This window comes from Coloeus monedula (genome assembly GCF_965178545.1).
Source record: "Coloeus monedula genome assembly, chromosome: 3".
NCBI lineage: Eukaryota > Metazoa > Chordata > Aves > Passeriformes > Corvidae > Coloeus > Coloeus monedula.
The window spans coordinates 95,457,903-95,482,507 of NC_138783.1; the positions used below are offsets into that span (position 1 = coordinate 95,457,903).

At 37.8% G+C, this 24,605-nt stretch overlaps 1 protein-coding gene across 2 annotated transcripts in view; it reads left to right on the forward strand.

Moving 5' to 3' along the window:
* Nucleotides 1-24,366, forward strand: part of IRS2 (insulin receptor substrate 2) — a 28,728-nt gene extending 4,362 nt beyond the window's left edge. The window contains exon 2 of one of the 2 annotated variants that reach the window (XM_082278271.1): nt 563-4,447. In XM_082278271.1, the coding sequence (XP_082134397.1) occupies nt 563-588 (26 nt within the window). In that variant the 3' untranslated portion in view covers nt 589-4,447. Of the gene's footprint in view, nt 1-562; nt 4,448-21,966 lie in introns of those variants that run through there. The other variant, XM_082278272.1, reaches the window with a different exon arrangement.
* The last annotated feature ends 239 nt before the right edge of the window (nt 24,367-24,605 follow it).

A 24,605-nucleotide genomic window follows, 5' to 3' on the forward strand; every position in this document is an offset into this window, starting at 1 on the left:
AAATGTTGGGTGTCAAACTGAAGGAATCTGAAACTTAGGGTGAGAGAGAATTTAGATTTTCAGTATGTAGCTATTCCTTTTATTAGGTGCTCCTTATGCTGGAGGAAAAAAAAAACCAAAAAACAAACGAAAGAAAGAAATATCCTTCCTTCTTCCCCAAAATGGTAATCCACCTTCTCTCAGTGAGTGAGGGTTTGTACACAACTGGGGGCTGGTTGAGGAGGGCACAGAACAGCCAGTCTGTCAGGGAGGAAGTTAATGATGAGACACTGGAAGGATTGTCTTGGCTCTTGGATTTATGCAAGATATGTGGTAGTCAAACCCTTATGCATGTATAGCTGTAATATGTGTTTATGGGTCTAGCTGGGTGAAACGACAAACCATGAAAAAGTAGTTGCTTGGAGGGGAATAGGTGTTGCTTCTCTATTCACGGTGCTGATAGAGGCATCGATAACAAGTGAGCAGCAACAGCTTTTAAGAGCTACTTGCAGGGGTTTTTTTTCCTTGTGTTTCTTCAGTAGCTAGTTGATTTTGAAGAAGAAAATATTTTCTCTCTTGATAGGAAGTACAGGAAGATGGAAAAGATGAGAGATGCACCGTTTGCAGAGCAAGCTTTGAACCTAATTAAGACGAGAGGATTGTTGAATGCAATGTCAGAGTTTGAAAAGATGAAGGCTTATTCTGAATGACTGGAAGGGTTGAGGGCCGAGCCTTATTTGTCTCTTGCTTTTAGTTTTGGTGGGGTCGCTTTCAGGATCCTTCTGGCTTGCCCGAGCCCGGTGCGGATGCTGCAGCCCCCCTCTTTCATTGCCCAGCCTTGGGATGGCGGTCCCGGGCGCCAGCAGACGATCACGCCCCTTTGCTTTGCAAACGGATTTTTCGCAGAAACGAGGAGCTTGTCTTGAGCCACCTACAGCCCCAATTGCAAACGAAGCCCGGTGTTGGGAAAGAGCTATTTCCACAGCATTCCCCAAACTGCTGACCCGAAGGGGGAGGTGGGGGCGGGCACCGGTTACCGGGAAAACCCGGCGCGGATCGCGGCCGCAGCAGGCGGCACGCGGGAATGGGAGCGGCGGGCGGTCAGATAAGGAGAGGGAAACGACCGCTGTCCTTCCCATCCAGTAAACAAAAGGATAATGCCGTGAACGCCACCGTATTAATGTGGTACGCGGTTTACAGCGGAGAGGCCTCAGTGCTGCTGCTGCGTGTGTTTGTCCAAGGATGGTTATAGGCTTGCCTTATTTTAATATTTAATCTGCATGTGTGTTTGTTTTTCCTCTTTCCCGTAACCTTCTAAACGCAGATCACATGGAGGAGTGGTGCGGGGAGGCTCGTTGGAATTGACACTATCTGTAGGAGGTGGGCTGTCTTCTCCAGCACCTTGCTTCCCTGAGAAGGGTGCCAGCCTGTAGGGTGCACTCAGAGGTACGGGATGCAGGGATGGATGGATGGATGGAACCAGAGTCAGGTCAAGGTAGTAAGGAAGAACCTCGCACCACCAGCATCCTCAGCCAACAGTGGGTTGGGTACCATGAATGGGGGATCAGGTTAATTGCACTTGTGGCAGCCAAACTGAGGAAGTCAAAGCATGGGGAAGGGGAAATACATCACAAAGGTCTTCATTGGTGTAAGTTTAATGAAATCATAAACTTCTGCAAATTTCCTAGATTCCCTTTTGGTTTTCATTGGGACTTCACAACCAGAGTTTGTTTATGGCAGGTCTTCTGCCAGTGCTTAAAAAGGTCACCCAGCATTTTGCTAATGTATTTGAGTTTTAAACATTGTGATTTGGGAGACTACTAAGAATTTCAGTTTTACTGAGAAACATACTCTGTTTAAATAAAACTATACTTTGCTTATAGGCAAGATTATTTTAACAGTAGTAATTTGGGTAGATTTGAGAAAATGTAATTCTGTAAAAAACACTGATTTGCACAAGAGAGAGCTTATATAATCAGCATTGTTTAGTTTGCACTTTTTTCAAACTTTGTTTTTAGCTGCATGAGAAGTGAGAAGTTTTCTTCAAAAACCAAGGGTGGTTTCTAGTAATTTTAAAATGATGGATAATCCACTGTTTAATATTTAGAACAGGAGACCGTGATACAGAGTATACAAACAAGCTCCTTGTAATTACCTTCTCAGTAAATTAATATTTTGATTTGTCCAAAATACATGTAAAAACCCAGTTTGAATTCTTTCTTAAGGTCTGTAGCAGTAGTTGTATTTTCATGTGGATAATGTTTCAAGGGAAATTATTTGTATAATTTAAAGGTGGCTGGCTTTCACGTGTAGTGTGTTTCTCTGTTATCAGTAACTTGCCTCTGCTGTAGGGAGTGCTGTGCTTTTGGAGATGTCTGTCCATATTACCCTGTCATGGCAAGAGCAAGGAGTGCATCCACAACTGCTTTCAAAACAGAACAGTTAAAAGGTTGCTTGAAATTATTGCTTCATTTAGTTTTACTGTGTTCTGAAAATGTGCAAACTATTTAGGAGCTGGAGAAACAATTGCCTTCATCTGATATGTAAATAAAATAATACTGTTATTGGTGGGTTAAAACTTGTTACTTGCTAATAATTAGCCTTTGTTCTTAAATTATGACTGCTTTTTTGCTTAAAAACATATGAACTATGTATGGATTTCTTTATTTATGGAGATGTTTACACTCGTTTTTCTCGTATAAGTGTGAATTATTTATTCCAGTATATTTATGAGATTACACTCGATGATGTGAATTTTTATGGTGGATCTTAGTTCTGTTGAAGTAAAATGGGAGTTTTGTCTCTGTCTCAGAGGGGTTAAGATTTTACCCTTTGTGTGTAATCCTGGAATTCTTAATTAAGATTACCATTAAATTTAGTGGGTGTATAATAGGGAATTTTCCTTAATCGAAATCACCAGACTCGAGTGGGTAATCTTTAATTTTGTTTTCTTTTCCACTCACAGAGTGCTCTGTAGTTCTAATTTGTAAATGTTTCTAGTAGTTGGTCTAGTTTTCTAAAACTGAACAGATATTATGTGTAATAACGCAAAATCCTTGAGGGTTCTTTCCTTCCTGTGTCAGTTTTTTTGCCTTGATTTGTCCGAAGAAATCATCATCTGTAATGCTTCTACTTCAGATCATAATAAGGTGATTTTTGGTAATAATGATCCTCCCCCTGCACTCGCCTTGTCAATTAGTTTTTAGTTTTGTGAGGGTTTTATGGCTGCACCTAAACAATAAAAAGCCTATTTTAAGAAATCTCTTCCTCTGTCTTTCTAATGACATTTTATTTAGATTGTTGAAGATGTAAAGTTTGTTTCCTTTTTCTTTGGGATTACTTTGCACAATGAATTATATTATTAAGTTGTTTTTTGACCTCCTCTTCATATGCCAACTACCAAAAAGTTTTGGTTCTCAGAGTGACATGAGACTGTTTAATTGTCTCTGTAACAAAATTAATGCTCATTTCAAAATTACTTCTTAAAAGTGTTAAAAGAACTATGTGCTGTGTTAGAAATTTATATATCTTTTAAAGTCTTTCTTGAATAAATCCATTGTAGTAGTTTCTCTTTCTGTTCTGTAAGAACATCAAACTAACAGCAGAAAGAACTGAGCTACTTTTAATAACTTACATAGCTTGAGCTTTTAACTTAACCTCAAATTTTTAATTCTAAGTGTTTCTTTTAAACATCTTGAAATTCACTTACTGTCTTTCAGATGGCACTTTGCAGGTGACCAAACCAAAATGGTTAGATCTGAACCTAGCAGTGCCACTTGTGAAACACAAAATGTAAACTGAAATGATCTAGGATTAAATGAAGCTTTTGATATTTTAAATTATGTTGATTATATGGGTGTCAAGCTTTTTACAAGCAGATAGAATATCATGACATCTATTAAACTTTTTTTTTGCTTTATACTTTATGTTTAGCTGTACTTCTCGTAGAAAGAATGTCATGGTTACTTTGAGTTGTTGAAGATAAATTGTTATAGACCAAGTTGAATGGTGGGTTTGTTCTAAAATGAACCAGTACAGTCATTGCTCAAGGCAGAGGAAATGCTTAGGTTGATGATTGCTTTTGATTACTTGATTTCTTTCAAGATAGCTACAGAGACTAATGTTCGTTTGTAAGTAAAAAGAATAAAGGAGTATTTGAACAGAAAGGGTATTAGGACGTGTTTTATATGGTGGGGTTTGTTGGTTTTTTTGTTTGTTTTGGTTTTTTTTATAAAGGAGAGACTAACATGGGTTTCTTTACACTTGATTTACTCTTATTTTTAAATAGCGTTAATTACACTGGAGTGGTTTATAAACTGAAACACAGCAAGCATCCACTGAAAAATTTAGCCAGTTACTGTATGTAATCTAACTTCCCTCTCTATTCTGCAGTTAAATGGCAGCATAATTACATCCAGGTATTTTCTGTCTATATCAGTTTTTCTCCAAAAGCACCATTAATGTTTCTTTTTAAAGTAATAAACATCTTAAAAACTGGTTCTATCTGTGGCTTTTTTTCTTCTGAATTTGTTGAAATACAGTACACTTTTTATACTAGTTATCCATATGTTTTTTTCTTTGTGTCTGTGTTCATTGTGTTAGTCATGATACAGCAAATTTTGTGGAAGTTTTAACATTAAGTTGACGCAGTATATGTAATAGCAATTTAAGTGTATATGTTGACTGATTTGATAAATTAGGATGTGTAATTATGAGAGGTTCACAACTCTCTGGGTTTTTTGTACTTTCTTCTGTGTATGCATGGAAATCAGTATTATCCCTTGAGTTTTCAGAAGATGGTGTAGTGACCTCCAAAGTTCAGATAAGTTTTTTTTGTGTCTGTTGTCTGGCATATAGTTATTTTTAAAGTTTTGTGCATATGTATGTAGCGGGTCGAGTTGTAGCTTTGAAAAGCCAAGTTCAGCTCAATAGTCCCCTTGCTGCTGGTTGTTGAAAAGGCTGGCTCTCCTGCAGCTGAGTTTTCAAAGGAAAACTTGTTTGTTTGTTTTTGTTGTTGTTTGGGGTGTTTTTTTATGCTTGTGTTTGTGTCAACTGCCTTTAGCTATCCAGCATGTGCGCTTCTTGGATTAGTCAGTCTCCCAGGGCTCTGGAGAAGCACCAACAGTAAACAGAACCAGCAAAGGTGACTGGTCCCATTCTTTTAAATGCGAGTTATAAAGTAGCATGCATTCTCCCCTGCATCTCTGTCAGCTTTGGAGGAAGCCAGGATTACTGGTTTAGATTGTATTTGCAGTTTCCACGGTAATACAGGTAGAATGGATCCCTCAGCTGCAGGGTTGGTGTTAACGCAAGCTTTTAAGACTTAGGTATTTCAAGCCTGATGCAAACCACAGAAAAATCAATGCGAAGATTGCTTACATCTTTACAGAGGGTCACCTAAAAGTACATTTCATGGAGTGTTAAAGTGCTAACACATGTCTAGTAACATTTGAGGCTCACTTAAAGACAGCAGGAGTTTGCAATCTCTGTGTTGCCAGTTAAACAATAATGAGTAACTTTCCTGAAGAATAGGTAAATTCCTGCGTATTTCCATGGAGTTGTGCTATTGCTTGGTAGCTCTGGTGACAAATTGGCTACTAAACTGGGACTGTTTAGGAAAGATTTTCAATCTGATGATGAGAAATCCCTTTAGAAATTGATTTAAAAGGCCAAGGACAATACTTGGAGTTCTGTTACTATTTTTGCTTTAAAAAAATATTTCAAAACATTCTCAGTGTTTTTATCAGTGATGATGACCCCAAACTGTGTATAGCTGTATCAAAAACAGTAATTAAAAAAAATCAAGTTCTTGCTCACAGTGCAGGACAAATACACTCTGGAAAGAGGCTTGTTACAAGTGAACAGTGGGGAGATACTTTCCAGAATAAACATCTTTGATGCTAGGGTGAGTTTTTTTGTTTGTTTTCAAATCCAGAATTGCCCATCTCAGTTAAATAAAAGTTATTTCAGAGGGTGTTTTTTCTCAGTAAATCAATCACAAAAATAGTTAGGAAAAAAACAACCCAAGCCACAAACCTAAGCCCCCACCTCTGATGGTAACATCTACACTGCAGAAGACTAATGTAATAGCTTTATTGCGTAGATTAGGAATGATTCAGTGTTTTGTTTGCATTATTTGTCAATCTCTTCAGCATCCTAGAGGAGAACACTTCCTTCCTGGCAGATGGCAGCCCCAGGGCCATGCACCTGCCATTACAAGCACTACACAGTAGTAATCCACCCCAGCATTGCTGTTGACAAGAGGCTAATGATTGGAGACTGTCTGCCTGACAGCCTAAACAAAATAGGAACATACTTGTCCTTCAGCGAGGGTCTGAGAGATCTTAGGTAGGACAGTCAGGACAGTATGCTGAAAAATTATAATGGGACTTAGTTTAGACCCCTTTGGTGGTGTTTGCAGTATGAGCCACTTGCAAGATAATGATGCTTCAAAAAGCAAACAGTGTCTCAAAGCAGGGATTTTCTGTTTCTCTGGCAGAGCCATAGCTGACGGGTATTAATAGCTCAGTGTTGATGGGAGGAAGGCTTGCGTGATTCCGCTGGCTGTGCCGTTGTCCTCTGCAGCGCAGTCTGCCCTCGCTGGGAGCAGGGAGTTGGATGCACTTGTGCTGGTAAATGGGGCCCTGAGTGCTGTTAGAAAGTCAGAATGTGTCTTTAATTGTTTGAGTGGTGTGTTTGGTGTTTGCATAATGCATTCCTATTTCAGTAATTTGATTTGTAATTTTATATGTTTTTATTATGACATTGGACCACAGTCTCTTACTTTGTTTTTTTGTTAATTTCTCTTATGCATATATGTGAGTTTGCTGTTCTTATTTGAAACTAGTGTGGGCGATGTTTCTAGGGGACACTACCCAAGGCAAGGGTATCTTTGAACTAGGCCAGGATGTTCTTTGCTAAATTTAAAAACTACCCAAATATTACCCAGAGTTTGTAGGGTATTAAGCAGGATTACATGACGCACGGATTAGACATTGTTGAGCAGCTTGTTTTTGTTTGATGGGGTCAGAAATGGAGGCACTGGGGCTCTAGTGTAATGCCGAAACAGCAAACTTGCTGATAATCACAAACAGCAGAAGTTTCTTAGAAAAAGTAGAGCACTTTGGAGAATTTTCCAAGCTTTCTCCAAGTGATGCTTTTGTAAATTTGTTTGATATGTGCTGTGATGTTGAATGTGAGGTATAAAACTCATTGTTCCATTGAGTTTCAGTTACTTTAAAGTAGATTAAAAACACCACTCTAAGTGCAACTTGAGCCAGAGGACTTTGATTCTCTTCAGTCAAAGACAAATCAATAAATCATTGCAGTAACAGTGGGAAAATCATGTCAATGAAATAAGATCTAAGCTGGTTTAGATTGTCTCTTACGTTGTGTCCTCTGAGGCAGTATATTATTTTAAAAAGTGTTTAAGACAGTCATGATGTCTACCTCCTTAGATTGAGTGGCATTGTCAAGGTAATGTATGGAATTGGAATTATGAAGACCTTTTTTTATTTTGGGTTTGTTTGTTGATTTTTTTTTCCTGTTTGTGTCTTTTTGTTTGTTTGGTTTGGTTTTGCTTTGAATCTAGGCTTTTTCTCACCAGAAGTCACAATATTGATTGAATGAGACATATAACAGTCTTTTGGGGCTGGGTTAGGCTTAACTCTTAAGTAGAAGGCAGTGGTGTTGAATAGTTGATCAAGAACAAGAAAACAGTGGTGTTTTTGCTTTGGTCTGACCTCAGTGATGGAGGTAATTGAAGCTACAGAAATTTACTTGCAATAACTGGTAATGTTACCTTTTAGCATTATTTAAAAGAGTAAGAGTGGAGTTGACAAATGGATGCAAACCTCATCGGTTTTCTAGTTAATGCAAAACTTTTACATCACCAAATTGACTGCTTCAAATACTGTGGTCTCTCCCATGCTTGAATAACTGAGATGTTGTGGAGTCAATTTCTTATGTATTCTTTTTACTGGTTTGTCTGGTACTGTTTTTTTCAAAAACTCCAGTGAGTGCTTTTTAGTTTACTTCAAAAGGCAAACCAAAGTCAGGTAATGTGTCTAGCCAAAATTTTCACTTACACCTAAAAAAGACTTCTCATGATGGAATAATGAGATTTGGAACTGAAAGGTGGAGGTAAAGTTCTGAAAGTCAGTTGCGCTCAGTTGTGTTCTAACATCATTCAGTTTACATCGTAAACATTTGGTAAAGTTTATAGGAGGGTGGACTTGCATCTTCTACAACATCTTTCAGTCCTGAGCAATTAGTTCTGCCAAAATTTATGATATATAACTAATAATACTGTCTCTTTAACATAACAAAAAGAAAAGTTACACTTTCATTGTAAAAATCTTGTACAGAAATGGTAAAGATTTGTCTTGTTGATTACCATGAAAGTTGTTTGTGAACTATGAAAAGTCACTTTGTATAAAATTATTTACAATTAATTAGTTTTAATCTAGCATAAAACTTCAAACATTTGTGTTTGGATTTGGAGTCAATCTTGTATAACAGTACAAGGTTACAGAATTTTCTGAATGTTGAAGTTACAGAATTAGTGCTCATGACTTCAACAATAGTTATAGAAAATTAACTTTGTGGAGGAGCATTAGGAGTATATATATATATATGTATTTTTTTTTTTACCCTGATGCACAGAATACTTGAAAAAAATGGCCATAAACTTAAAACTGTTAGTACTTACTGTTTCATTATCCCAATAGTCTAGCAGTTACTCTCACAAATACCAGTGAGACTCTAACATGCTCTAGTGAGTGCTAGGATAATACTACTTTCTTATGGATATCTACAGAAAGGTGACTTCTTATACTGTTCTGTTTTAATCTTCAAATGTCAAATGAAAGTTAAGTAAAAACAAGCTTTTAACTTTAACCTTAACCGATATATTTTTAAATAAATGGTAGATTGTGTGGGCTCTAAATAAATAAATAAATTGATGATACTTGGATGTTGAATGTTAGCCAATAGGATGATTTCCAGATACAAATGCACTGATGTATTTCAGCACTGTAAGTGATTTCTAGTGTAGGTCTTCCTCCCCAACTTCTACTCCACCCCGCCTCCCTGCCCCCGTTAGTGTGAATATTCAAGGAACAGTAAACTGAAAAGTTTGTAACATATGGTAACATGAGATAGTATATCTGTTATTAAAAAAAAAAAATCAGAACTTGATAGTAGTGAAATATTACTGATTTTTAGTAGAACATGGATTCAGCCCCCAGGAAATAAATTGATGGACATTTATTTTAGTGCATGTACACTTTACTGTGCGAGGAAGTTGAAACAACAGCTTAGATCTTGCAGCTTGAGTGAGCATAGTGGAACTGGTGTGCCTGAATGCAGAGAGCAGGACCGCGGTGTGAATGAGCTGTGTAGGATGTTTGGATGCCAGGCTGCTGTTTGATGGAGTCATTGTGAGGGGTCATTTAGAGGTCTTTGGAGTCTGAAATTATTCCTTAAGTCTTGAGCCTTCTTCATCAGTCACAAACATGGCAAACTTTAACTTGTCATACTGGTTGTGTGGATGCTATGTTGTCATACTAAGAGAAAATGCTGCAATATTTTCTATTCCTCTCACTCCTCAGTAGATGTTTTCTATTTTCTGTGTTTTCATAGATTGGCTGTTGTCACTTTTACAGGGTGACAACATTTCAACCATACTGTTTTAAAAAACCATACTGGGAGTAATGTCCATGATATTTTGTGTCATGTAGACTTGGGCTGGTATTCCACTTACTTTGCTAAAGTATTCTATTCTACTGTGCTGAAAAATAGTATTGATTTAGTGCAGCTTATGCTGCTTCCTTAATAAGGCATAGGAAAAAGAGAATGAAGAGTTTATAATAACACAAAAGAAAAAAAGAAAAGGTGCTGGGACTTTAGAACATGTTCATAGGAAACTGAGCTCTTTTGAGAAGTGATGCATAGGAGACAACTTTTAACTCTCCACCCCTAGTGGAATGAAGTGTGTGCATTCTGTCTTTGGTCAGGTGTCTTAACCCCTTTATCAGGCACTCATTTTTTGCCTGTCTTCTTGAGGGATTTTCCAATTTGTTTTCTGTGGGTTACCTGAGCAGCTGACACTTCATTCTCTTCTGAAGACAAAGTTCTATTAAGTTCTATCAAGAAACAGTGGACAAAGAAGTCTTTTATTGAGTCTATATGTTAAATTTCTTTGCAATCTTTTGTTTTTTCTACCATGTAAACCCATTGTTTTATTGGGCTGTGAAGTGGCTTTATCTTATTCATTAGTATAGCTGTGTTTTTCTGTGTGTGTGTACCTAAGATCTTGATTTTGAGTCTGTATTAAAACATTTTACTATGTCTCAAAATATATTACCTCATTATATGCATCAGATGCACGTTATTTTCTTACTCCAGGTAAGAATTAGCCTTGTTTGTATTTGATACATAAATGATGTTGTCTGATCAGTTAAGAAAAGCACCATGCTAAAAATAATTATATTTGGTAATTGTAAATTATTTCAGGAGCAGGAGGAACTTCTGTAAATTCTGTGATTTAGTTTAGGAAAAATGTTGAGAATAAGTGGTACAGGATATAGTGTACAGTGGTTATGACTATAATAGTTGGGATGAACAGCCTTACCATCTGTCTTTTAAGTTTGAAATTCTGTTTCTTCACTGAATCATGTGCTACTGGAGGTTTTTTCCTAGTAGGTGTATTTTTCTTGGTGTATATGGTGACAGTATTCTTTAACTTCTCTGTTTCTGGAATGTGGTAACTTTTAATTTGACAGAGATTTCCAAGATTTTTTGTAGTAGTGATGAGATTTTAATAGGGAAGCTCAGAACCATTTCTCTTCTTTGTCGTGGATTGTCTTAGGTCCTTTTTTTGGCCATTTGTAACCACATAATATCTTTCTGGAATAGTAGTGATTAATTGCTTCAAATAATTTTTCAAGGTACTTTATCTAAAAATAGCTACTGGAAATAAGGACCTCTGATACAGTCCACAGACTATTTTGTACTGTAATTTGAAAGGCTTTGATATAGAGAAACCAGTCATTTACAGCCTGTTCATGCTGGGTTTATTTTATATGTCTTTTATGGATATGGTTAGATGATTTTGTCCAAGACTTATTCCTGCTCTATGGGAAAGTGTATCTGTGGTCTCTTATCTCAAACATAGATTGAATCTGAATTTTTTATCTTTTTTTGATGATAGTTGGAGAGGCATCAAAGTGAAAAACACTCAGAATTGCTGTGCCTTTTATTAGTGCCTCAGGTTGCTTGGTTGCTTGATTTTTTCCTCTTTGTAAACAAGCTTGTGTTTGCTGTGGAAATGTTTTGGTAGGATTGTTTAGCCCAGACAGGATGGGATTATTTGCAAGATGAGGGAGGCTATTCCAGAGGAGGCCATTTCTCTGTGTTTTTCTTAATAGGCTTTGTGAAATTCAGCTGTGCTGGGGTCCTGTTTTGGTCTGATGGACATGACTATAATTAAAGGCAGAGGCTATAGGTTAACCGCAGGATGTGAGAATCTAAAGGGACCTTCATGTATCTGTCCTGAGTGAAGCTGCTTAATGTCTTCTGTGTTGCAGATTGCAGTCAAGTGTCTCCAGTATGTCCTAAGGGTCCATGTTCCTGGTTTAGATTTCTAGGTATATAGTGGGGTTTTTTTCATCTAGCTAGTGTCCTTGCACTTTATGCAGAACTGAGAGGTTTGGTTCAGCCTGTAATCCTTGCATTTGCTCCTTAGGAGCCTACCAAAAGACTCCTCTTCAAAGAAGGATCTGTCTTCTGTAAGTGGTCTTTAGAAGGATACAGGTGCCTTTTAAGTATTGAAGAGGCTGGTCAAAGCCAGACTTGGAGATTGGCACAAAACCACCTTCCTTGACCATAGAGGGAGCCTATATGCTGTGCATAAATGGAACATCTAACTTCCAGAGATCTGCAGCTTGTGAGAACAACTTTGCTGTGTAGAGTCTTATTTTAAGCAGAAGGACTTGAAATAAGACCGATATTTGTATGTGGATCAGCTAGCATAGCTAAGTATTCCTGGCTGACCTGGACTGTACTTTAGTTAGTTGATGATGTATTGTACTTGTTCAGTAAATGTGAAATTGAAAGGGATTTGTGTTCTCTCTAGCTCTGCAGCTGCTGCACTGTTGGCTGAACACTTTTCAATGTTATTTCCTGGTCAGTCACAGTATGTGAACTATACAACAGTATCGGGGCCTTGGCACTTGCAAGCAAACTTGGGCTTTAAAGGTGCAGATGCCTTGGGGGAAGTGCTGGTGTTTTGCAAAGCATTTCTTCATGGCTTACCTGTGATCTTTCTGTTCTTCTAGAACAGCGTCATAGCTTTATCAAGTCTTTGCTACTGCATTGTATCCTGCCGGAAGTCATAGTGCCTTAATATGATATCCTGGGGTGTTCATCACACCTAGTTGTGATGTCCTAAGCAGCTTTTAAGAGCTGGGATGCTGGCAGTAGGAGAAAATGCATGCAGGTCTTGATGTACTGGAAAGCCTCCCTGAAGTTTAGGGGAATTCTCTGCTAAGCATTGTGAGACTAGAGCCGAATTCTAAAGTATTCCATCTTAAGTGACAAAGATGGGCTTTAATCTGTTTTATAAAAACAGTCCTGGCAACATAATACAATTTCAGAACGATGACAGTGTCAGTTATATAGTTGTGTGGTCAGACATATTGCTATAAGTAAAATGTATTTTTAAAAAATGCTGTATTGGTACTGGTGAGCATTTTTTAGAAAATCATGTATAATTGGTTGCTTATGAACATATTTGCTGGCAACAAATATGGGGAGCCATAAAACAAAACAAAGACACCTATGTAAGAGCACTTGGGAGAGGAGGAAAAAAACTGGTAAAACAGTACAGCTCTGTTTCTGTAAATATTTACTGAGAGCTCTTATAATTACGGAAGGAAGTGCATCTTGCTCTGGAGCTAGTGATGTTGCATGTAATTCACACTATTTTTTGGGTCTTTTTAAAGAAATCCCTTTGAAGCTTTGAGAAAAGTGCTGTGAAAGTGCACTGTGCTCTGGCAGCATAGTATTTTTCATATCTTAACAGGTTGGGGTCTTTTTGTTTGCTCGTTTGTTTTTCTTGAGGAAGGTAGCATTTTGTACTGCAGTCTCATGGCTGAAAAAACAACGAAATAAGTGCTGTTTTCTAAACTGAGATTGACTGCATGTCTCAGATATTTTTGTTCTTGAGGGTGGGTAAAACTCGGTGCTTTGCATTTACCTTTACCTTTACCTTTCTTAAAAAAGCATGGTCTTAGTGTCTGCTTCGTCTTGCAGAGCAAATCATTCTGGGCTTGCTTCACTTTCTCTGCAGTAAACTGGGGAGGATTCAAGGTGCATCCAGTGGACCTGGCAACAATTGCATTCAGTATAATCAGTGTTTCTTGCTTGAAAAAGAAAGTAAAATAAGAGTAAGAAAGAGGAGATAATTATATTCTTTCTGCTATCACAAATTGTTTTATGACCAGCTTTCAGTTTTGAAACTGGTGTTCTCAGAAGATAAATTTTAACCACCTAAATTACTTCTCTAAACAGTTCACTAAGCTTTTTGCCTCTGCTTTCCAACTGAGTATCAGTTAGCCTCTGGGAGTGATACGTAGATGGTATTTATCATGCCCATGTGACAAAAATACATCTTTTCCTTTCATATCTTAATAGACTACCAACTTCTGTATGTAATAAAATCAATATCAGCTTCAGAAAGGAATGCTAATTCATCTCTAGATTAAAATCAGAGTAAGAAGTTACAGATGGCCCTGTTTGCTTTGAAAATGCAACATAAAATATTTTAAATTTTTTTTCTAGCATTTCTCAGCAAAGTATTTGATGCAAGGGAGAATAGAAGAAAATTTGTCAATACTAAATCTACAAGTATCGTTCTTTGAGACATCATTTTGCTTTGAATTCTGGGACGTTTGTTTATTGAAGGAGTAGTGGGAAATGTCTGCTGGGGGATTGTGTTAGAGTGGCTGTTTTTGAAGAGACTTAGTGGGCTTCTGTAGAGTGATAAATATTAAGGTGAAGTTGTTGAAATCAACAGAGATGGGGCACCTTGCTAAATTTGTGAATCTGGCTTTTAGAAAGTATCCACTGTGCCAAGGGCTGCTGTGTGTTGCTAGTCTACAGTACCAAGGAAATTAAGAAGAGCTTCCCTCATGGTCTTTAACAAGCTGGCTTGTCCTTACAGGTAAATCATTAGAAAGTAAGTGAGTACTTTGGGTAGTATCTCCATTTGCGTGTCTTGGATTTTGTATGCAGCTGCTTTTGACCCACTGTCAGAGAGAGGAAAGTGGATTGACGCTTCAGTGCAGCGCTTTTGTGCTGTGTTGCTCACTTCACTAAATGGTTTCAGGGAGGATGGGAGTGGTGATGCATTTTCATCATAAAACATGATGAAACTTCCTGACTGGGTTCATCTTTTCCCCACTTCTGTTACTGATGGATTCACATTTACAAAGGTGAGACCACAAAAGGTTTTCTAGAAACCATTGATAAAATTGGAAAATAATCTTTTAAAATCTTCATCCTACTTCTGGATGCTCAAGAGTTTTAAGTGAGAATGTGGCAACAAGAGAAAGCTGTAGGGAAAAGGTTGCCCTCCTGTGCATGCCAGGTTGTTCCTCTTACCCCTTCCCTGCATTCTTTTTATCTCACTTCTCTCCCTGTGTATCTCTTATGCAAAAAGATGGATTTCTCTGGACTTGTCTCCTAACCTGAAAGTCCAAAAGCTGTAGCAGCCAGTTAACATTTAGTGTGTGACTGTCCAGTGTGTTTAGGTGCAGGTGAGATGCCTAAGTGAATGTATGTCATGCCAGGGCTGTCTGTCTGCTTGGTAAGATGTCTGAAGGTCAGTTTACAAAACAGGAGGGTGGTTGACTGTGAAAGTAGAGGAGAGCCTAGTGTTCTAAAACATGCTGCTCTCTGGAAGATAAATATCTTCCTCTAGGATGCTCTTATAAATGTGAAGCCTCTTTTGATACTAGGTGCCTAAGCCCATTTGGCAGTGACGGAGGCAGGGATTAGTCTTTGAAACAGAGTGCCTGGATGAAGTGTTTCTGTTCCCCTCTCTGCAATATTTATGAAGCAAGAGCACCTACCTGGCACTGACCAGTGTCCAGTACCTTTCTTGCTGAAAAAAGATCTCAGTTGTCTTTTCCCCTCACCAGTTTATAGCATGTCTTAGCCATATATTCTTTGGTAGAGTGCTCTTGTTCTTTCTTACTGCAGCTGTTTTCACGGAATGATTAGATATCCACTGTAATGGAAGGGGAGACTGAACATGAGTTCCCACAACTTACATGAGTCCTTATCCCTGTTGCTATGAATATTTAAATTTTTAATGTGAATATTTCTTCAGTTTAACCAGTTGAAAAGATTGCTTTTTTGTCCCAAGTGAGAGAGGGAAAAAGCATATTTTTAAGCTCTTTGAGAACATTCTAATATTGTGTTTTCAGGCATGTGTTTTCAGCCTAGTGGCTCAGGAACAGCTCTTGAACTTTGGTATTGTCCATTGATACCCAGAATGGCAGTCAAGCTCTCACTTGTGGATCTGAACCAGTAGTCTGAATGTACTTTGTTTGGTTTTTTGGTTTTTTTTTCCACCTCACTGTTACCTGCTGGAAATAGGACAACTAACTTTGATGACATTTCAGTTGGCAGTTGTGTGAGAATATCAAGTTCTGCTTCACAAGAGCTCTTCCTTGTCAAAACTTGTTGACCTTGTTAATGACTACTGATGTAAATTAGAAGAGGCGCAAATATGCCTTTGACATCCCAGCTGAGCAAACTTCCCAGCAATTGTAAAGGTGTGTAAAAGGATATCATCTCTGTTCCTAAAATGAATACCAAGTTTATACCTCACAGAGTTTGAGATCTTTCAGAACTCTTATTTATCAGAGCACAGTATGAAATAGGGCAGAAGAATTGTTGCTTAGAAGTTGCTGGTTTTAGCCCTTGACTCTAAGGAATAGGAATGGCTGGCTGCTCATAGGATGTGTAGGTCAGAAAAGCAGAGGTACCCACAGAGTTTGGTAGAATTTAGCTGAGTGTAGCCTGGTATGTGCTTTTGGGGCAGGCATGCTAATTCAGTTGTTGTTGTGTCTCCAGAGATGGGGTTGGTAGGTAGTTCAGTGTGTTAGTCACCGATCCCTTCCACCCTCACCCTTCATCACTTGGAAGGTGAAAATGTTGTTTTGCAAAAATTCTGTCTCTTAAGAAACTTCAGCCTCACTTTGCGTGCAAAGTGGTATTGCTGGAGTTCCCACATTGCTGGCAGACTGCACGTAGGAAAAGCTGTTCTCTCTCCTTGGTGTAGTGAACAGAGCTGTAAAATCGAGCCAGCAGCCACATTGAGGCCATGTTTGTGGTGTTGGGTCTTGAATCTACACTGGTATGGGAATAGAGTGATGGTTGTAAGGTGGGAGGCAATTTCACATGTATGATAATGGTCATCAACCAAGAACATGACTTCTTGTTCCATGATGGTTAAGTGCTGTGTGTGTGTATTGTAGAGTGGATCTTTGGCTGGCTGCCACAGACAAATCTCTCCAGTGGCAAATTTTCTAAGTATCTTCCACATCTGCTTCTGCATATTTGTTTCTGTCCGTTTTACAAACTCCCAATGGAAGGGCAAAAGAACTAAACATTTGTATTTACTAGCATTTTGTTTGTATGGAGAAAGCTGCTTGATTTTGTTTCATTTCAAGTAGTGCTTTTGAGTGGTTGTACACCCAGCTTGCAAGGGAGAGGATAATTGAACATATTTCAGACAGTTCTATATTGGGGGGTTTCTGTCTAATTTATTTTATTCCTAATCATGGGATTAAATCACGTCTATACAAACTTGTTTAATAGTACACAGTGGCTGTAGCTCTGAAATTAAGAGATATAATAGCAGCTGTATTAAATTAATCCTGGGAAAAATGAGCATGTCTAGTTTCTTAATTTTAAAGTAGAAGTGCCTGTATTTATTATAATTGATATGGAAAATGTATTTCTGGACCAGCACTATAAATTCATTATAATTACATTTGTAAGTTTAATCCTTTATTTTCCACATAATTACATTTTAATATTTAGTTATTAGTACTACAAAATCTATAAAAACCTTGACAAAATTATATGTAACACAAATTATATCAAATTCTGAAGTCAGCTAAGCATAGCACACATTCTCATCTGTACTTCTGCTATAGACTCAACTGCTTAAACTCTGATGCAAGACTATAGGTAAAATAAGCATTAGTCATGTAAATATATGGCATCGAATACAAATAATTTTGTTTTTTAGTACTTTTGATTAAAAGTTGATGGTCATTACAAATTTTGGGGGATTTGCCCATGATGTCAGATGAACATTTTAACCTCTTGACATTATGCTTGGGCATACAAACCTGAAAGGTGTTTACATGGAACATCTTTTTCCAGATAATCTAGCAGTTTGTTTCCCACTTTAAAAGTTAATCTTTCTCCATGGTTATATTAATGAAGTATGAGGTGATACCATTTCTAACCATTTGACACAAGAGTTAAAAGTACTGTGAAGCTCATTTTAATATAGATTACTGTGGATTCAAAATCCCTACTTTACTACTTTAAAGAAATTTAGTGATTTTTTTATTATTTGCCATGAAGAATCTATGTTGACCAGATGCTTGTTTTTTAAAATTCATAAAACAACAGAGACATATCTGAACAACATTATGTACTGTTTCTTAGTGGAATAGCATATCAAAAGAGCCTAGTGACTTGGTGCAGCATGTTTCCAATTATGATCAACCATGACTTGTTTAAAAAATAAACATGGCTTTTTCATTTCATGGTTTAAATTGTTTTTCTCATCAAATGTGGAAACATTTTACTTTGGATGGATATTATTCATGAGCTTTGTGAACTTTTAGAGCATAGTACTTCATGTTTTCCTGCAAAGTGTTGGTAAAGTGAATGTTTAAGCTCTGATTGAAACCTGTTCCTCTGACAGTGTCTGTGCTCAGCTTTTTTTGATAAGAGTAGTCCTCCTGAGTGGAGCTCAGGTTCCCTGGAAGTACTTGTGGAGAGCCGTAGCTCAGCACGAGTTGTTCTGTTATCTTTAGCAGGGTTACCTATGATGTTAAGTACAGTATTCATTGCATTGCTTCATGAGAGTTGGAGCCAGGTCAGGATTTGGTTCCCACTGTGCACTTCCCAGTAGTATCCTGGGTAGCAGTCAGGCTCCATCTGCATTTGGATGCTTGGCCAAGTTTGTGACCGTATGATGTGTGTGCATCCTGTGATCCCTCCAATAAGGAAGCCCTTGGAGACTGTGGTTCAGACCACCTCTGGTTGCTGTCAGTGCCCTGTCAGCAGGAGTTTATTACCATCAGACCCTGTGCTGTTCCTTCCCACCCTCAGACTCCCTCTCTGCTCCCCTTGCTTGCAGACACAGACTGCTGTAGGCATGGGGACGGTGCTGCCAAGGCTCAAGGCTCCAACCTGTGTGGGTACCTTTGACCCATCTCCTGCGGGGAGCTCAGCCAGTGCGTTGCCTGGTGCTGGAGAAAGCTGCAGGGCTGGGCGGGCAGTGTAACCTGCTGATGGAGGGTGCACTGGCCTTTTATAGGTGGCCAGCTGCCTTGCCCAGGGTCTTATATCTCCTCTCAGGTGTCTGGCGTACCAAATCCTCCCTGTGAGCGGGGTTCAGTTCCATGGGTTGTGCTGTTTAATGGCCTGGCCTGATGCCCACAGACGCATGTGTTGTTAACCTCCAGGTTCAGTTGTATCAATAGGGTTGCTCTTCCAGGAAAAGTTAGTTAGCAGAATCACAGCCTTAATCAATTTGGCAGACAGCATGTGGAGGAGAAACAAAGGGATAAAGCCACTGAGTGATTTGCCTGGAGTCAGGGCAGAAGCCTGCAGCAGAGCTGGCGGTGCTGTGTCCAATGCCTGCTGTACTCTGGCAGTCACACTGCCAGTGGAATAAATTTACTGATTATGAATAACCAGCAATGTGTTTTGCCATGAACCACATGAATAACTGTTTCTGCCTGTGTGCTTGTTAGCAGATGAGAATTATTTTTAGAAATTAAGAAAAAATTGTATTTGCTGCTTACTGACTTTGAAAATTAATTAGCAGAGTAGATCTTTAATTGACTAACCATTGTATACTCGTCACAGTATATTTAGCAAGTCTATGAATATTTGGTAGTTTCATAGCAGTTTGTGTGTGTGTTTATTCTCTGATTTATTCCCCAAGAAGCACTGGCAGAATCAGATGACTTAAGTAGTTTTGGAAATTCAGCAATGATCATGGATGCTTTTCTTAATAAAGCCCAAAACCAAGAGGAAACCTCAGTATTGAGACAATGCTGGACTTTGTATTTTGATTAGTGCGTGCCCATGGAGAATAAGCTAGCAAAGAATATATTTGTGTCCTGTAGGAATTTTGAGTTCCTGGGTAGAGACGGTGTATGCTGGTGTGACTTGCTGTGTGAGCGGAATGTTGACCTGAGGCTTGAAATAAATAGAAATACTAATCACTGAGGTAAAAATTAACATGATATTGATTTTTTTTGTTTGGTTAGTTTTTGTTTATACTTCAGCATGGAACTTGAAAATTTTTTTTCTTCCAAGTGGGCTTCCTCTGAAGCTGACATTGCTATTACATGGGTCAAGTGGTAACAGTAGTTATTTTTCCTTTATTGATTCAAAGCTTATTCAAAACGTGATTCAAAGCTTATTGAAGTCAGAGGAAATTGTTTTATTATTGAAGACTATGTTTGGGGTGGTTTTTTGAGTTATAGGTCATCATTATAGACTCTTTGGATGATGTGTTTATTGTATCATAGGCTGTTAGGCTTGTGCACACAGTCCTATCATCCACCTACAAAACCAAGCAAGCTAAGTTTGGAAGTGCTTTGAAGCATCTGCCACTTTACCTCCTCCAGTTTAATTCTGACTGTACAGTATCTGTTGTACTGTAAGAACAGCATCGGATTTACTCAGTTGCTAATAATCTTCCCTCATGTCTGCCCTAGGCTGGCATACTTCTGGAAACATACTTGTTTGTGTCCTTTGCGTTTTCCACCAGTTTCCCTATCTGAAGATGAGGATTTAAAGAAATTTTTTTATAATACTTTATTTGGCTTTCACTCTGAAGTGGCCACTTTGGGGAATGTAAATTTAGTTGTCGTGTTGGTTTCCATGTGAAGGAGGAAAGCAATAACACAGAATTAGCACATACCTTTGAACACTCACTTGTTTGCCTACATGATGCATCTATGCTGCTTCCCTAAACAAAAATGGGAACAAAGTGGTTTGTGAAGTGTTTCTTCCTCAAATGAGGAATTTCTGCTCCCATCTGAGAGCTGTCTGTCCTGCCCCATTGTTCCCCCATGCAGCCCTTTGGGATGGTATTGGCAGATTTGGAGCTCCCCCATGGACACATCATAAGCCAGTTAAAGGTCTTAATCTGAAATACCCTTCCAGAACAAACAGTGAAAACTTGTTTACTGAAGATTGACTGGATTGATTTGACTTAGTTTCTGACCAGAAACGTGGCAGTGAATAAATGGCTGGCAGTGGGTGGGGGCAATGAGGTGCTTTCCTTTTGGCAAGCTATTAATTCATCTCAAAAAAAAAATGATACAAAATCCCAAGTAATATCCTAAGTATTTGATCATGTAGTGGCTCCAATTGACTCCAGCAGGACTAATGCCTTAGGTAAACCTTAGCTCTCAGAGATTCAAAGCAATTCAGCAAGTCTTATATACATATAAGCCAAGATACATCAGCCTTTGTTTCTGTGTAAACTTGTGGGAAAAGACTACGTATTTTTGTCAGAGGCTTACATGGATTTGAAACTTGCACAGATAAGCACTGGACTTACTTTGACATCCATGTTTTGTATTTAATTTGTTTTGGTTTTATAGTCCCAAAGGAATTAAAAGATATAGAAATAGTGACTTCTTGTATCGATACAGTCAAAACTATAGACTTTTCTAAGTAACAGTGTTTGTTCCCAAAGTGTTCCAAATAACTTCAGTTTTTATAAAAACCTGTGTAATACATGATCTAGTAAAATTTTCATTTACCTTGTAAACTTGAGGACAACATACAACAAAGAAAATTTATATAACTATTACATTTTGATTTTTAATGGCCACATTATCAAATCATTTTAATGTTGTGAGTTAATCAATATAATAATGTCCCTTTGTGGGGTAGGCACATACTATCCATTAATTCTTTGCAATGAAGAAACACTGAAGGAGTCAGCTGCATTCTTTAAAATAGAATGGGTCTCATTGTAATCAGTTTCTATTTTACTCCATAATTCACATTGACTGTTTAAAGCAGCTTTGTAGTCAGTAGTTGGGAGAAGATTCTTTCCTTTTGCATACCTACTCATTTTTTTACTTCTGGAATAATAGTTGTTTAGTAAATCAAATAACTAAATTAAAAGAAGGTTCTTTCTATACTTTGCTTATGTCTTTAGTAGACTCCTTCCCTAAAGACAAAGTAGTCTCAAACTTGTTTTTAATGTCTGGAAATGGAAAGCTTTTTGTAACATCCAGCTGACAAAAAAGGAAAGAGTTAAGCTTGTACCTATTTTCTCCAACCCCTTTTCCTTTCCACTGATGCAAAAAATTGTGATGGTCATGACTTGAGTTGGGGGGGATTTTGTGTCAGGTTTTCTAACCCATTCTGTGTCCTGCAGTTTGTTGACGTGAAGAGCCTTAGCTGAAAGGTTCTGAAAAAAGGGAGTGGTGTTGGATTGGGAAATACTCCTTTTATTGCCTTTGCAATACCTTATGGTGTATACACATATGAAAGCAATTATTTTACAGCTGCTTTTTTTTCCCACGTGAAAACCCATTCTGAATAAGCTCTTTATGGTATTTTTTGTGTTGTCTGTATCATAGATATGAAAAAATTTTGCAGCTTTTATTGACTTTCTTTCATTTTTCTTTTCAGAGTGAAGGAGTTAGTTTTCTCATCATGACCTCAAACAACAGAGTACAACATTCAAAGAAGCTGCTCGGCATATACCTTTTTGTTTATTTGGTTTTGGGTTTTTGTTTTTGGTAACTGAAGCTGCTTAACGTTTACTTTTTATTGTTGTTATTGTTGGTCCTAACAGTTGCTTAACTGTTGTGGGCTAAACTGTGCAACAAATCTGGGAGGAAGGGAAAGCAACCTGCCTAACTCATTACTTGTCCATGGCATCTGTTATCATTTTGCTGCTGTTTTGACAGAAGTTGGAGATGCTCTTTAAACCATAGGAACTTTTCTGCTGGCCTCTTTAATTAATGGCCAATGCCTTCATTTTCTTTTTCTTCAAAGACAAACTGTATTTATTCTCTGGCATATTAGGGGATTCTGTAACACCTGCTGAAGCAGCAAGATCTGGTATTTACTGGCATAATTTCAAGCCTACGACAGTACTACCTCAGTTCAAAGTAAAGCCGGATTTGCCGTGTTGGTGTATGACAGGAACTCCTGTATCTCTGTGCTGAGTCTCTCAAGAACAGTCGCCAGCCTTACTGAACTTGCAACTTGTACAGCTGCTGCTGCTGCTGGGTTTTGAATCACTAGCTGCAGGGTTTACTTCTCAGACAAAGCCGAAGTAGGGCACTGAAAAGTCTAAAATGGGATGAAACTCTGTGAATCAGACTTGGACAGAGGATTCAGAGTAGTTAAAAAGTATAAAATGTGTAACTGAAGCAACGTAAGTTAAAAACATCAATCTATATTAGGGGTATCTCTGTACCTTTGACACACTTGTTTAATCCTCTCTATGTAGGTGTTTATGTAGGTACTTCAGATTGCAAAAGCCTTTTCTTCTATTTACAAGCTCACTTTTGTCAGCTAACTGTTCTTAGCTGCATTTCTTGTAACCAAAAAAATCCACATAGGCATGCTAGGAATGCAGGGATGATAATGGGTATCGGGCAGATTAAAGAGCTATGTTAACACAGTATTATCTTGCCATCTATAAAGTCCTGATATTTGCCTTTTACCAGGAAAGCACCATTGTAGCTGCAGGCACTATTACAGGGAAGAAGAACCATTGCAGTCACTTATCCTGAGTTCTTTTCAAGGCTAACTGTGCATCACATTTCCAGTGGCCTGAAAATCTGAGTGGTGTGGCAGCTACTGTCACGAAAGTCACATACATGACTAGCAGAATGTCATGCCACCTTGCTTCTCCTTTGATTGAAGTGTTTGTGTACATTTTAAGGGTACCCCACCAGTGCCTGCTCTGATAGACATGTAAGTATTACTAAGTTATGAGTTATGTGAGACTTTTTTCTTTTCTTTCTTTTTTTAAATCATTGTGCTTGGTGGAACCTGTACTTCACTGTTAACAATGCATCATCTTCTTTTGGGATTTTTTTTTTTCTGAGGAAGACAAGAGTCAATGTCTTAAAAATACAATGAATGGCAATGCAGTCTTCCTGCTTACATGCTGAATTTTTAGAACTGAGGATTGTATTACAAGACAAAGATGAATGTAAACTAATTCCTTCCCTACTTCATGGCACACTTTTATCTTTCAGTGTAATTTTTTGGATCTTAAATCACAGCAATGCATAGGCTAATACAATATTGGATCTAAAATCAATTTAAATATCTGATCTGATTGAGTTTTTCTCTAATACTAATGCTATAAATGGTTCTAAGACATTCTGAAATGCTGCTTGTTCAAGTCTGGAACTAAAAAACCCGCATACCTTTGGCATTTTCTGTCTGACCCCCTCCTGCCCCCGCCAGCACTGAGTGTGGTACCTGCTGAATTCAATGTTTTGAACGTCTCTATTTTGAAGAATCCCTCTGTATCAATTAAGAAATCATGCCACTAAAACAAATGGCTAAACAGCATAGAGCAACTTAAAAAAAAAACCAAACTTGACTAAATAATCAATTATTCTCTATCCTGTATATTTCACAAAGGCATATGCAATACTTACATTCTTAATTTAGTTTACAGAATGGAACCAAAATGTATAAATGTTATGTTTGCTAAAACTTCACAATGTATATTGGGTCTTTGTACATTTTGCCTGACTTACCTTAAATTTAAAATATTTTTTGCTATATAACCTTAACAGTTATTAAGCAGTGTTTTCTTTTTGGGTACGTATTGTTTCTGGATATCAAGATGTTAAATATATTTCTTGCTATTGTGATATGACAAGAGACTTAACTTATCTTGCTGTGTCTTCCAATGTACACGCTGTATATAAGGATAAATGTGATGCTGCTGGAGACCAGAATAAATGGAACTAGAGTAGTGTATTGTATTTAGTCTGTATTGATTATGGATGCTCTCCTTAATAGCCATATGCAATAAAATACGTTATTTATGAAAGGAGTAAAGCATTTGTGTGCCTATTTTCTCTAGGGGTGAAGTGGATTTTTCTGGCTGTTTTCATAAAATCAGTTTATTCTCTCTTTTGAATGGAAACATGCTTTCTGTGAACAAATGTTACTGCACTGCACGTACTTGCTTTCCTTTTAACTCCTCAAACATCATGAAATAATTTTAAGTCTTGTTTAAGGATAAAACTATTGGTTTTATAAAGTGAAGTTTGTGTATTTGAGGAAATAAG